Source organism: Lagopus leucura, unplaced genomic scaffold (genome assembly GCF_019238085.1).
Source record: "Lagopus leucura isolate 7727_CA_CO unplaced genomic scaffold, USGS_WTPT01 Super-Scaffold_100033, whole genome shotgun sequence".
NCBI classification, from domain to species: Eukaryota; Metazoa; Chordata; class Aves; order Galliformes; family Phasianidae; genus Lagopus; species Lagopus leucura.
The window spans coordinates 3,560,691-3,575,858 of record NW_024962282.1 but is presented as its reverse complement, the minus strand read 5'-3'; the positions used below and the strand labels follow the sequence as shown (position 1 = coordinate 3,575,858).

The 15,168-nt window shown below is 47.7% G+C and overlaps 2 protein-coding genes across 10 annotated transcripts in view; one reads left to right on the top strand and one right to left on the bottom strand.

Annotated features, from left to right (window-relative positions):
• ADM (adrenomedullin) overlaps positions 1-231 on the bottom strand; it is a 2,193-nt gene extending 1,962 nt beyond the window's left edge. The window contains exon 1 of the mRNA XM_042882096.1: positions 112-231. The gene's annotated coding sequence lies outside the window, so the exon portion shown is untranslated. The remainder of the gene's footprint in view (positions 1-111) is intronic.
• Positions 232-5,870: 5,639 nt separating this feature from the next.
• SBF2 (SET binding factor 2) overlaps positions 5,871-15,168 on the top strand; it is a 237,207-nt gene continuing 227,909 nt past the window's right edge. For 7 of the 9 annotated variants that reach the window (XM_042881903.1, XM_042881905.1, XM_042881904.1 and 4 more), the window contains exon 1: positions 5,871-6,017. In XM_042881903.1, coding sequence (XP_042737837.1) covers positions 5,963-6,017 — 55 coding nt within the window. In that variant the 5' untranslated portion in view covers positions 5,871-5,962. The remainder of the gene's footprint in view (positions 6,018-15,168) is intronic. The other 2 variants (XM_042881910.1, XM_042881908.1) reach the window with 1 other exon arrangement.

Genomic DNA, 15,168 nt, shown 5'->3' with positions numbered 1-15,168 from the left:
AACTTCCAACTTCCACACAGCCCAGTTCTGGAGATTTTCACTTCTCTTTTCCTTTTTTTTTTTTTTTCTTTTTTTTTTTTTTTTCTCCCCTCTTAAGAAAAAGGTGCTTACCTGGCAGTGAGGATAATCCACTGAGCCAAATGCTCTGGTAGTAGCGATCCGAAGTTGCACAGTTTCCTGGGGAGCGAGAACTCCTTCTTTGTGTGTGTGAAGTAACCACTGACGGGCTGCGCTGCTCCGCGCCCTTTTATAGAGCGCCGGGGGGGAAGTGGGAGGACCTCGGCGTGCCCGCCCGGGCGACTCCGCTTTGACACTTACCCCTCCCCACCCCCCCGGCATTTCACCATGGGCCGGGGGCGACTCATCCGAGGTAAAAATAAGAGGATTGTTGGAAATCGTCTTCATCGCCCCCGTGGGTATTTTGGAGATAACGCCAGCTTTCAGATGTGGATTCGGAGCCGTGGCATACCTTGCGCGACTGATAAGCCCACCGCTCTGATTGACTGGGGACGGTGCCTTCAACTGCTGCTGCAGAAGGGCGCCTGCACGTCCGTGCAGGTCCTCACTGCGGGCACGTTAACTCTGTCAGGGGGGATGGGGTGCGGGACCGGACTCGGTCCGTGTCAAGGTCCTTCCACATCCATCAGATAGCTAGGCTTCGGCAATCCATATTTGGACAACGCGAGTTATACCGGCCGACTGCAATGAATGTCAGCCTTCTTTACACAAGTACGGAGGTGACAAATCCGGCGTCGATAATATTTATGAGTCAACGCGGGTGCATTTTTCATCTAATAAAATGTACTTATGTACTTGGCCAATTCAGATAAATAGCAGGCTGAAGGGCTTTGGATCACGGGGGCGAGAGAGCCCTTTCTGCGCCCCGTTCCGAAGGGAGCGGCTCGCTTTGGCGCAAACCCGGGGGGGCGGCAAGCGTGCGGGTCCTCAGTCCGCGGATCTCTGTGGACGTGACCTCCCCGACTTCACCGCTCCACAGCTAATCCGGGATGCAAATATTTGCACGGTCGGGGTCTCTAGCAGCGCTGAGCAGCGCTCAGACCTTTTCCCCCCGGCCTTTATCACCTTTGCACCTCGCTCCGTCCGCGCGGAGCCCTGCCCTCGCGGAGGTGCTGCCGCCCGCATCAGCCGTCCCGCTTTCCTCCCCCGGCTCAGCGCTCCGAGGGAAATGCCCCCGGCGGCTGCGGCCCGACGCCGGCCAAGCCCCGCAGATCGCCTCGGGCGGGGGGCCGGCTGGCGCGCGCCGGACGTTTCGCTCGCATCTCGCCGCGAGCGAAGCGTTTCAGAGGTCGGGTGAGGCTGCGCTCTCGACTCTGCCTTTCTACACAGCCCCGGACGGGTACGCGCGAGGGGACGAGGGAACCTTTCTCGAGCACGGTCGAGGTGCTGCCTCCCCTGCTCCCCTGCCCGTGCGGGGAAGCTGCTCGCCCCTCGCTGCGCTGTTCTCCTCGCGGCCCCACCGGACCGTCTCGACCCCCGTGGCCGCGAGCCGCCCGCTGGGCGAGCCCGGAGCCGCCGCCTCGGCGCACCTGCCCGGCGGGCAACGCGAGCGGCGAGAGCCGGATGGTCTCGGGCTCTGCCCCGTCTCCACAGAGCCGCCGTCCCGCTGCCTGCCCCGGGACAGTGCTGCGAAAAGGAAATGCGCCGAGCGAGATGCTGGGCTCCTTCCTCCGAGGGAGGAACGGGGGAGTGTAGGTGCTCGAGAAAGGGACGGTGACACCGGCAGAGCCTCGCGTCGCGACACATCGCGGTGGCTGCTGTTAGAGAGCTCGTGAGGTGGCTCAGGCTCCAGAGTACAAACGTGTTCCCGACCGGCAGGATTCGAAACTGAATCTAACTCTTGTGAAGATAAGGCAGGATTTCGTGTCACGGGCATTGCTCAGATTCAATTTAAATCTCCTGTTCCAGTAAAAAGCCACACGCTTCCCCAGACGCTGGAAAATCCCTCATTAAAGTCTTTGGCCAAAAGGGAATTGCATTTTGTATACTCTTAGGCAAACAGTGCTGAAAGAATGCTACTTGGTTTAGGAATAACAGTAATCCAAGTCACGTGTGAGTGCCACGCTGATTACAATACCATTGTAGTGACACAAAGACAGCTCATTCAACCTCTCGTGGTGGCAGACGTGGGCACAGAACGATCAGGCAAGAAACGATTATCTTGTGCGAGAGCTCCGGCAGGTACAGGTTTCAGAGCTAACACAAACCACGTCTTCCATTCGGGTGCTCGTTTTGTCTTTCCTAAGTCCTTGCGGTCCTACACGGCTTGAAAATGAGCAGTAGGCACTGACAACTTGTGCTGCGAGGTAGCAGCGGGGTCTGCTTTGTAAAAATAACTTTGAAAAGAGTTATTTACATTTAAAAAACAATCATACAAAAACAAAAACACAACTCACTCAGAACGGTCCGTGCAAATATTTTTTATTCTGAGGCACACAGTTTAGCAAGTCCGGGCTCTTCTCAGAAGGGTCGGCTCTCCTCCAGATGCTGCCTTATGGGGAAGCCGAGCTCGAGGGACACCTGGCTTTACTGATTAGCTTGGGCACAGCATTCATCCTCTCCGTGTTGCCATATGTACAGACTTCACAGCATGTACCTGCTTCTGTAAACAGGTTTTGAAGATCGGTTGCTCTTTTGTACAGCATTTTATTCGTGCTATGTTTTATTCCAAAAGGAAAGGTCTAAAATCTGTGGGCATCTGCTGGAAATCAGTTTGAGACAAATACTCTCTGCTGATTACAGAAGAAAAAAAAAATGTTACTTGAAGCCAATGGGAGTGCTTTTGTATGTTTCAGCTCAGGTTGATTCAAACTTTACTGAATTCATATGCAGTGAGTATGACTGTACAGGATTGTACCTCAGGCTGTATGAGATGAGCACAAAGACGGTACTAACAGAAGAATGGCATCCTATGAAGGGTGTAAAAACCAGTCAAGTTCCACACACAAAAAGGCCTTACTGATGGTGCACCTTAGGGCACCTTAGTCAGCTTTATCTGTGCCAAGGGACAATTCCATCTCCAGTAGTCAGACTGGAGACGTGATGATCTTGGTGAGCCTTATGTCTGATAGTTTTGAGCCAACAGCAAACGAAGCCTGCTAAATGAGAGTGGGATGCATACTGATAGGGGAAAGCTGCTTGAGGTCGTGGCTGCTCTCCTGTTCTGGCAAGAGGTGCCAGAAAACTGTTGGGTGACACTGGATGATGGGACTGCAGGCTGAAGGTGACCTTTGTATTTCCTGGAGGAGCTCACTGTAGAAGGTATTCTGAACCTTCACATCCTTTTGGTGCAACATTGTCACTTGTGTGCTTTCTGTTTCCTGGGGGGCTACTGCCTCACAGTTCCTCCCCCAGGATAAATAAGGCAGCTGCCTACTGGGTCCTTCTGGGAACCTAGGCCTTGGTGGCTACCCACAGAAGCTGCTCTGGGAGCCCCTTCATAGCCTGGTTGGAGCAAGGCTACTCTGCTGGAACACAGGGAATTTTGTTTTTAGTGATCTGGATAAAAGTTCAGTTTGCTTTGCATTAGACTTTAGGCGAGCAAACAATGCCTGTTTCACTTCCTCATTTGTCCTATAAGAGTATTAGATCGCTCTCTACCGAAGGAAAGTTAAGGAAGTAAGCTATGGATGATTGAATCCTATTGGAGTCCAGGCAGGTACACAGCCAGATAGCTGTGCTCAGACCCAGAAGAACTGTGCCCTTCTTGTCACCAGTACCTAAGACGTGATTCTTCTTGGGACATGCTTTACAGACTGACCAAACTTTGGTTGTTTTGGTCAAGGTGGAATGAAGAACAAGACCATCCAGGGGTGCTAGTAGTACCAGGGACTTGGCAAGCAACACTTCTTGATTCAGATTTGGGAAAAGTGTTAGGTGATATTCTCCTGTCATAGGCTGGATTAAAACAGAAGTGAGACTTAAGTACTGAGATTTGTTGTTACACATTGAACTTTTCTAAGGGTGCAGATACGATAACCCTAGGGTCCTGTTTGAGCTCCATTAGACAATTTCTTAGCATCTCTGAACTGTTCCTTCGGATTTAGCTATGTACAACATTATCCTAAACTGCTGCATGCCCTGGCTTCATGCTGTTGAGCAGTTGCAGCATCCACTGCCACTGTACTGAGCCTTATCCTTGTCCTTCATGCAGGACAAGCCACTCACGTGTGGCTTCATTAAGATTTGCAGTCCTTTTTTGCCACTTCAGGAATGCTTTAATCAAAAAAATCTGAATGCTTTGAAAGCAACTCTGGGACTTTCAGTCATTACTTCAGGATCCTGATCCATAAAGTCAATGTGTCACTCAAGAAAGGGAATCCCTCTAGCTCCTATCTAATTCAAGAACTGATTGACTCCATTGCATGCATCTCAAAAGATATTTTAATTGTTTTCATTGCATATTATGGTTTTTTTTGTTTTGTATTTACTCCCAGTGTCAGCAGGTGCTTTTATTAGGTGTCTTTCTGGGATCTGATTTAAGAACATTAAGCTGTGAAGCTGAGTTCTCCAGGACTGCAGCCCTTCCCTGAAGAGGTACAAGTAAAAACGCTCAGTTTTCAAGGCTTCCTGACCGATTTGTGCCTGGGTTATCAGCAAAGCATTGCACTGTAATGGTGTCTTGGCTACATAAGAGGTGTGAGTACTTATTGCATGCTCGAAACAAACAAACTTCTCTGTGACACTGCTAATGACTGTTTGCTGGATCCTCCGGGACGGTGGATGGCCAGGAGCGAATTCCATGAACTTGCTGCATTTCCACGTGCACCACGACTGCAGCAGCTCCTCGCTGTAGTGGAACCGACGTCCTTCGCATTGTTTGTTCACTCTGTGCTGTCAAACAGGACATACGTGGGACCTTATCGTACCGTTTTGGCAGGCTGTCCGCCAGTTAGTGCCGACAGACATCCATTTATCAGCCGCGTCTCTGAGACAAACCGGCCGACCGGGCTTTCGAGAGTAACAGTCCAAACGGTGCCGGCGTGGTCCGTGCGTTACGAATAGAAGTCGGGCATCCGCTCAGCGCTCGACGCACCGCCAGGCCCGCAGGCAGCGCCGGCTGGAGGCCGGGCGGCGACGGGGCACGGCGTGAGAACCTGCTCGGGGCTCGCTTTGCCCCCGCACGGTGGCGGGTGCGGGCAGCAGAGGGGTCACGGCGAGGGACAGCCGAAATCCCACCCCGGCCCTCTGTCGCCTGAAGGGCGCCCGCCGGGCACCGCCCGCGAGCCGCGCCACGCCGCCGGGGCCGTGTCACGGCAGCGCCATGTTCCGCGCATCCCTGGCGGGACGGAAACAGGAAACCTCCTGGAAGCGCGAGCCCGCAGCCCCGGGGCAGCGCTCGCCGCCGGGTTTATACAGCACGGGAGATGCGGTGTCACGAGCCCGTCCGCGGCTCCTCTCGGGAAAGGCCCCCTAGGGAGCGGCAGTGCGGGACGGGCTCCGGGAGGCGAGCCGCTCCGCTCCGCCGCTTGCTTTCAGGCAGCACTCGGGGGGCACCGCCGCGGCGCGAGCCCGCTCCGCCAGGGTCCGAGTAGATCGCGGCGCAGCCCCGAGCCCGGGGGTGGGCGCCTCGCCGGGCGGAGCGCTCGAGCCGCGCCGAGCGGACAAAGCCCGCCGCGGGCAGCAGGGCGGGCGCGAGGCGAAGCTTCGAAGCGCAGGCGGCGGGAGCCCCGAGCCCTGAGGCGGCCGCCGCTTGCCGCTCGCCCCTCGCCCGGCCCAGGGCAGCGCGGGGCCGTAGCCGCGTGCCGCCCGCAGCCCACGCCCAGCCCGGCGGGGTCACGGCGCAGCGGCTCGGCGGCGCGCAGGCGCACGGCGCGCCGCGCCTCCAACATGGCTGAGGTGGTGCCGCTTCTTCTGCGGCGGGCGAGCGGCGGAGGATGCTGAGCCTCCCGGGAGCCGCCGCCGCAACAGGGGTGGTGAGGCCAGAGGCGCGCCCCTCGCAGCCATGGCCAGGCTGGCCGACTACTTCATCGTGGTGGGCTATGACCACGAGAAGACAGGTAGGTGTGGCCGCGCGCAGGGCTCCGCGGTGCCTGGCCTCTTCCCCCCTCCCCTCGCTCCTGCCCGGCCCCGGCCCCCCTCCCGCCTCCGGTCGGGAGCCGCGGGAGGAGGAGACTCCTCACGCGCCGCGCCGCTGGAGGGGGCGGCCTCGCCCCGCGGGGCTCTGTGGTCCGACGGGGCGCGGGAGGGGTCGGCGCCCCTTCGCGGGGCGGAGCGGCCCGGGGGAGCGGAGGGGCCGTACCCTGGGCCGGGCTTCTGCCGGCGGGAAGGCAGCCGCGGCGCTGCCCACCTGGCCGAGCCCCGCGTTAAGGCGCGCCTCGCGGCCTCGGCCCGCCGGCGGCTGCGGAGGCTCCTTCGGGAAAGCGCGGAACGTGCGGGGCGGCCCCGCGGAGCCGCGGGCCCCGTCCCGCCGAGCCGGAGGAGCGGGCCTGCCAGGCTCCCTGCGGGGCTGCGGCTCTAACTGCTGCTAACCCCGGCCTGCTTTGTGCTGAGCGCTACCACGCGTGCACACGCAGCCTCCGAGGGACGTTGCGGGCCGGCCGGGCTTTTCGCCACGTGTTACTGGGGCGTGCGGCATACCAGTAATTAAGAAGGGCCGTCGCTGAGCTCGGGAAGTGCTGTGGCGCTCTTTAGGAACGGGTGCCTGTCTTAGAAAATCGTTGTGGTTTTTACCTGCTTTGATGAAAGGGAAGCGGTGCTTTCTGTTATCGTTTTGCGGGTAGTTTCTGTTGTGTTTGTGTTACCATAATGTCACGTTTTGACATCTCAAGCTGGGTATATAAACCGATTTGCAAATGATCTGATTGTCAGCTGGTGCATCTGTGTGCTTCAAGTGATCCTTTGAATGTACAGCATCAATAAAGCAGTGTTTTAAAGGGTCCTGTATTTTATTTGGCTGTGCATCAAACACAAGTTGGTTACTCTAAGTGATTCTCTGAAGTCGCGACTGCTCTGAGTCTGCATTCATTCACTGTGAAGTAGTGGGAAATCAATTATTGGAGTAAGATCTCTTCATCTTTTAGGAACGATAACATCTAGAGAAAGTGTGATAGTTGTCCTTAAAGATGCAGTAGCTCACAAAATTCCACCAAGGTTCTCCTCGACTGTGCTGTACCAGCATGATTCTTCCTTCAATTATGGCTTGGTTTCCCCTCTGCTCACTTTGGAAATAAACCTGTCTGAACTGTAGAGGCAAAATCATGGGAAGTTTGGTATGGAGAATTTTGTTAAAGAAGATGGTCTGCTCTCACCCTCTGGGAGCATTTTGCAACATTCTCCCCTGCAGTAATAGAGAGTCCAAGTCTAAACTAATAACCAAAAAATCCAAGGGTGCTTACAAGTTGGAGACAAAGCAAGCAAGCTGCCTTCCTAAAGGTTATGACTGATCTGATGTAGCCACTGTGTGATATAAAGTTGCAAATTACATTGGGAAGCCTCATGTTTGTAAAACGTTTTCATCTGTAGCCTTTAAGCATGTGTTTAGCTTCCTGTGCATAAATTGTTTCATTAAGATTATTACAATTGCTCCTTTGTATGAAGTTGTAGGTATCCAAACATAACTCCAGAATCTTAATTTTAAAAGTTCATGCTTAGAAAGTAACTATTTAGACTTCATTATGTAGATTACTTCTTGTTACTTTAATGCTTTGTACTAAAAATGCTTGAAGAAACAACGTTCTATTGGAGACTAGGCATGCACTGTTTTCCAAATTCCTTTACCCCCACGTGCAGGCCCATAATACATGGAGTACTGACCTTTATTTTTTCTTTTGAATGCATAGTTTACTTGATGCGTTTATGCTTCCTTGTTCATGAAAAAGCAGAGGGAAGCATTTCATGGATTCTAGACTTATTACCTGTGAAGCTCTGAAGTTTTGTTTTTGTTTTTCTTTCCTCCCCTCATATCTTTTGCAGTGTTCTGGCCCTGTTTGAATGCACTTGATTTGAATGTTGAGTATGATTACATCTTACACTGTTTTTCAGGGATAATCTCGGGAATGTCTTTGTATAAGCAAGCAAACAAAAATCCTTCTTTCTTCCTCGACCTGTATGGCAGCAGCAGTTTGGATAATATGCACTTGAATTTAATAAGGAAGGATGTTTATATTAACAACTGCTATGCCAAAAAAGCTCTCCTTCCTCTGCTGTCTGTCTTTCTATAGCAGCCGTCATCTGTCCCAACTTCGTGTGCACTGAACACTCATTTACATCTGCCAGTATCTGCAGTACTCTGAAAATGCAGTGAAGGGATACTGCTTTCTTGGATAGATTATCTGGCTTTATTCAAAAACATTCACTATACTTACTGAAATATCTCGTGCAGTTTAGGAGCATGTTTCTATGTTTTCCTGTTGCAGGAGAACTTTGATTTTGATGTTAACAGTCCCTATCCTAAACAATAGAAGAATTTCTTTTTTCTTCAGATAAACTGAAAGGAGTATCCTGTGAGGATCCATGTCTCAAACATTCTGAAGTTCATTTCTATTATCCTCTGCATCCACGTAAATTGTTATTACTGCAATCCTAGTGTTGCCATCCCTGTTGTGTTAAATCTTACCTTCATTTGTTAACACTGTTGGGCCTTCTGATGACGTGCTTTAGAATGCCGACCTGTCAAAAAGAGCCGTTTTGCTAGATATTTTGCCTGTTTTTTTCCCTTTTGTGTCTGGGTTATTCTTCTATTTTATTTCATTTTTTTAACTGAGTTGGCTCACCAGGGTAACAAGGAGTGCAGGATCAGCATAAAGGAGGAGTATAAGTCAGCCTGAATTTTGATCAACTTGAATTGTCGTGGGACCCTGAGCACAAAGCTGACAGCCAGGTACCTCAGCTTCCTTACTTTGGAAGAAGCACTGGTTGCCTTAGAGCAGGTCTGGTCACAGGCAGATTATTCAGGTCTGTCAAGATGCACAGAGATTCATCTCGAGTGCAGAATGAGCTTTGCCATCTACCACCCAATAGTCGGTAGGCTTCCAGGCACACAGAAAGTTAAGGACAAATCTTTTCCACAAAACGTGATCTATTTCATCTAGGTTTCTATCTGTTTCAGACACAGTTGACAATGTTTCCATTTAAAAACTACTTTGTATCTTTCACCATGAAAATCAGCCAGTTGCTGCTGTGTATTTCAAGAATGCATTTGGAAACGCTGCAAAGAATTGGATGGCAGTAGCTGCTGTCGCAGCTTTTTCTTCAGTGTCTTGACAGAGCTGGAGAAACTGTGTTTAGTAAATCTTTCCTACTGATTTTAACAGTGGTGATGTGAGGGATTTCAGTGATACACCAAGGTCGATCGCTTTACTGTGTTTACTTTGCATTCACCTGGACCTTTGCTAAGGTAGATAATGACATTTGTCTCCAACGTATGCTCAATATAAAGCTGTTATGTAACTTGACAGTGAAGGCATTTACAGAAGGCTGTTTGAAGGGAAGAGAGGTGCTAGAAAATGTCAGCCCTGGATTAAAAGCAAGACAAGATCTGGAAGATGTGACCGTATATCCATTTTCTTTCTCCATGGAGTTTGAAGTGTTTCACCAAAAATTCCCAATTAATATGTTTGCATAACAGAGTTGGATGGAATTTAGGAAGAATACAGATGTTTGCAGAAATCACAGAAGGGCATGAGAAAATGCCCTTCTGTTTAGTTTGGTCTTGTTTTTGCTGGTAAAAACCATAGTCATAAATTTATCGCTTGAGTTTACATGTGGTGCTACATGAAAAAGGTAAAAGAGCCAATGTTTTATCTTCTTTGCTCAGGAGCTGGAAGGTAAGGTTAAAGAAGAGAAAACTAAATACTGAATTTGTTTATTCTGCCTGCACACCCATAGTGGTTTTGATATAGGAAGCTGTTGTGTACTCAGCAGTTAGCTGTGAAATCCTGTGAGAGAGTGGGAGAAAATGTTTTCTGTGAGACTTGGTCGCAGTAGGAAGAGAGCCTGTGCTTTTTGTCCTTGCTGTATGTAATTATAGTGTGTATGACAGAAGGTGCGAGGCTTGTAAAAGTATAGCAGTTTTATTTGCCTGTTGTCATAACTGATAAATGCTGATTTAATGTGTAGGCTCTGTTGTGGGTGTTCCTGTTATAATTTTTATCAACTTTTCAGGGAAGCATTTCGTGTCTTGCGTCGTCTCCTATCTTAGTGGATTTTGAAAGTAGACAAGTGGTTACTGATAGAGTGGGATAAATTCCTAAACAGAGTCATCAGTTTGGTGACTTTTTTTTTCCTGTAGGCAGACTTACTTCCCCTGAGGGAATATTCCTTTCATGCTAATATGCTAAGATTTTGAGGGGTATTGTATATTCATAGTTGGGCATTCTTGTGGGTTAGCACGTATTTAAGGAGGGGATGATTTCTTGGGATCTTGTTATGCAGTCTTTGTAAAACAGAAGAAGTAGAAAAATAAGGGCATCAGTGGCTTTCTTACCTGTGTTGGGACTTAATTTGGTTCAAGTGCAGTCTTGATCTGAACGTGCCAATCTCCGAGTGGGAAAAGGACCATGAAAACTAGGTTCTTCCATTCTGGGGCAAACAAATTCTTTTTGTAATTGTACTTCAGTGAAGCATCAAGTGTGCTATTGGAACTGAGTTGGAATGCAGATGTGTGCATGTCTTTGTGTTGGTAGGAGGTTACTGTAGTGGGATATGACTGAAGAAGGAAGGATGTGAGTGCCCTAAACATTTCTTAAGCAAATCAGTTGCTCTAGTGTAAGAAATTGTATCTTGTGACTTTGTTTTTGCTTGGGTTATTCTTTCAGTCCTACTTTCAGTCTCCACTACACTATAGTGAAATGCAATGAGAAAAGCACTTTCCCGTTACATGTGGCTGCCTTTTCTTTCTTTCTTTCTTTCTTTTTTTAATTGTGAGATAAAGCTAACATGAAAAACTACTTGCAGGGAAAAAGCTCATTTTTTTTTTCTGGTAGCATTTCTTTACTGAATCTATTCAGCCTATTCTGATATATAACTAAAAAGTTGGACTCTTGTTTTGAATTATAGATCCACTAGCATTTCAGAAAAAAAATGGCATGACTCAGCATAACTTTTCTTTCCTTTGAACCTCTGCTAATTAATCTTGCATTTGAACTTCTTTACTCACTTGGTCTTGCCTCCATCACAGCCATAGCAATAATATTATTTTCAACCTTTCCATTTATATCTAGACCTTTTCTGGAATGTTTATGGTATAAATTATCTTTGTTTCCCTCTAAAACATAAGGATGTAGATTCAGTCGATGGAATTAACTTTCTTTGGAGATATTTCAAGACTAAATGGCAATAACGAAACTCTCTCCTTTTCTGTCCTGGATTAACATTGTGGATTATCTAACAAAAAGACGCTTTTCATGCAGCGTGTTTGTGAAAAACAGTTTGTTATGCAAGTCCAAATACTGTTTAAGCACTGCCTTTCTATAACTGCAAGCATATTTTTCAGTGGGGGACAATGAGAGTGATATTTAACTCCTCCAGCGTCACAAGCATAATAGTCTTGTCTCACAACACTGGGGTAGATAATTATTCTGCTGTTGTAGTTCACTGACGTGACTTTAAAATACCAACCACCTCTCCGCCTACTGATTCTTATGAAGTAAAAAAATGAAGGGAAACCAGAGTCACCGTGGAAATCATTTCCAGATAAGAAGCAGTAGATTCACTTCTCAACTTCGATAACACCAGTGAAAGTTGCATCTTACAAATATATACTGCTAGTTAGGAAGCCCTCCTCTGAGTCATCTCTTAATTTACTCTTGAGCAGTAGCGTAAGATCTTGCAGCTCATTGCTTGTACAGTGAAAGTAATTATTTCTATTGATGAACTCTATTGCTGAGATTATTTTTCTTCTGTTTGGTGTTCTGGAGCTTATATTCCAGTTATACGAGTCTGTTGAAATAAACTATTCCTTTGGTGCCTGTGGTGTATTCTGAAGTCAAGGACAATCCAATTAGTGTTGATTGGGATTTGGCAGCTAAATCCCAGCTCACTGAGTCAAGAACATGCTTGTTATTGCTTATCTGTTAGTGACTGAATACGTGATGATTTCATTTCAATACAGTTCTCCATTTTCTGCAGATTGTATGATATGAAAGGATGGCATCGATGAACACAGTTCCACTTTGTTTGCTTTGTAATACTCTGCGTATGGAGGTAAATATGACAAAATAATCACAAATTTTCTGTTGAACCGGACGTAGGTAGCATGCTTTGTGCCACAGCCAGAACCAGTATTGGAGATAGTGCCACTCCAGATACTCACTCTGAGGTTTTGTGTAGGTGTGGTAGGGGTATGTTAATATACAGAATATGTAAAATCCTCATAATCCTGGATACAAATTTGGGACAGCAGCATATAAAACTGCATTGGACTCTAAAAGGCCTCAATGGGTGAAGAGACAAAAGAGTGTTACTGAGGTAACAAAATCTTGGAAATGCATAGGGTTAACATCCTTTTAACATGTTCTGAATGTATGTTCATAGGATTGAAGAACACACTTCAAATTAAAAAATCACTATCTTAGACCTGGGTAGGTCTTGGGTAGGCTGGGCTGGAGAAGTCTATTTAGAGTGTGACTTACATGTTGGACCTGATAAAATTGTAACTCAAAGGAAGATGAGACATCCTGGTGTAGTATTTCAGAGATACTTGCAAATGCAGAACGATGATTCTAGAGTCTTGAGTTTGGTTGTGGAAAAATGTGCTTTGGGAAATGAGTTATTAATATCAGCAGTATTGCGTGTTGTCAGTTGGCGGCGTCCTCTTTGAGCTCAGTAGTGGGCTGTGGTTTGTGTTCATGTAGCTTGAGAATCCTTGCTCTGTATGGCAGAGGTGACTCTTCCTGCTTGTTCACCTTGGCCTATCCTGGTATTTTGGGATTTTCTGTCATCTGGTTTGGTTTTCCAGTCTAACCTTGGAAGAATATTAGACCTTAATGTATCTCTTTATTTCTTCCCTCTTTCCCTTCTCTTTTAGTCTCTGCTTAGCTAATTCTATCTCTTCTGTACTTTTTTTCTGATATCAAGTCCTTTTGTCCAGTCAGTCCAGTTTCTCCCATTTTTTTTTCAGCTTTTCTTCTTGGCTGTTCACCTGTAGGTGTTGATTCTGCTGGAAACTGAGACAAGGTACTGTGTCTGTGCCTCTTCTTAGGCACATCTTCCACAGAATCACAGGATGGCCAGGGTTGGAAGGGACCTCAAGGATCATGAATCTCCAACCCCCTTGCCACATGCAGAGCATCCAACCTCCCCATTTCATACCAGACCAGGCTGCCCAGGGCCCCATCCAACCTGGCCTTGAACACCTCCAGGGATGGGGCATCCACAGGCTCTCTGGGCAGCCTGTGCCAGCACCTCACCACTCTCTCTGTAAAGAACTTCCCTCTGACATCCAACCTAAAACTTCCCTCCCTCAACTTAAAACCATTTCCCCTTGTCCTGCAGTTATCAACCCTTTCAAAGAGTTGATTCCCCTCCTGTTTGTAGGCTCCCTTTAGGTATTGAAAGGCTGCAATGAGGTCAACCCACAGCCTTCTTTTCTCCAGGCTGAACAAGCCCAGCTCCCTCAGTGTCTTCGTAGGGGAGGTGCTCCAGTCCCCTGATCATCTTTGTGGCTCTCCTCTGGACCCTCTCCAACAGCTCCCAGTCTTTCCTGCACTGGGGGCTCCAGACCTGGATGCAGTACTGCAGATGGGGCCTCACAAGAGCAGAGTAGAGGGGGACAATCACCTCCCTGTCCCTGCTGGCCAACCCTCTTCTGATGGAGCCTAGGATCCCATTTACTTTCCGAGATGCAAGGGCACACTGCTGGCTCGTGCTAAGCTTTTCATCCATCAGGACCCCCAGGTCTTCTCTGCAGGGCTGCTCTCAAGGACCGCTCCTTCTAGTCTGTATGGATGCCTGGGATTCCTCCAGCCCAAGTGCAAAACCTTGCACTTTGCCGTGTTGAACCTCGTTAGGTTCACTCGGGCCCACCTTTCCAGCCTGTTGAGGTCCTTCTGCATGGCATCCCTTCCTTCCACTGCATCAACCGCACCACTCAGCTTGGTGTCGTCAGCAAATTGCTGAGGGTGCACTCAATTCCACAGTGGTTGTTAGCACAGAAAGGTTGATCTTATTCTCACCTTTGGGCATGAACAAATGCTGAGTGGCTGATAAGACAAGCATTGAATATCTTATTTTAGATTAAATCTTCAGATGTTTAATGGTTAAAATAAATATCTGCTCATCAGATAAGTACAAAGGACAGGTAATGCTTATGGCTATGAGCTGTTTGCTTATCTAAAAGGTATTGCACTTGTAGCACAATAAACCTTGTAGTTTCAGCACTGCATTAATGAACACCTCATTTATACATTTTCATTGTGTATGGGTAACTTATGCATTTGTGCTCTGGCTGAAGAAATGTAGGTCCATGACTTTTGTTCCATGAAATACAAATAAATGACAGTATATACTACTAACAAATACTGTTGACTTTTGAAAAAGTACGGAGTTGTGGTCTTTGCTATTAGCAAAGCATAAAGATAACTGCAGTAGGCATTAATATTTTAAATGCTGGTGGATGGACAGTGTAAATTAGGAAACCGTTTTCTAATGTTTCTAATTTCTAATGTTTTCAAATTGTGTTTCGTAAGAATTTAAATGGCATGAAAAGAGAAAGCCACGTGCTTTGTTCTTGTAGTGCTATTTCTCCATAAGCAGTCTATTTTTCTCCTCCCAAGATCTATAGTAGTTCTACAAAGCTTGTGCAATGACTGAACTTCTACTGTTCTGTATTGTTGAATACAGGTCATTTTAGTAGTAGTCACCAGAGCTCTTCATTGTCCTTTCGTCTTGATCAGTAACTTGTGAAAGGGAGAGAAGTGAGGTTTTTGTAAAGCAGTTTAGCCTGGTGCTTCTGTCTGAGAAATGGATCGGGCCCTGAGTGCAGTTAAAACACTCAGTTTGTCTTCCTTGTTAAGGGACAGTTGCCAAAGTACTGCCTTTGATTTTGGGGGATTCACCTCATGTTTCTTGGAAAGTAATGAATGACTTATTTTATTTTATTTTATTTTATTTTATTTTATTTTATTTTATTTTATTTTTTCCTGAGGAGCTGCTTAATTTGGCAAAACAAACAGCTGAAAATGCATGTTCCTCATGATCAGTAAGTTTCAT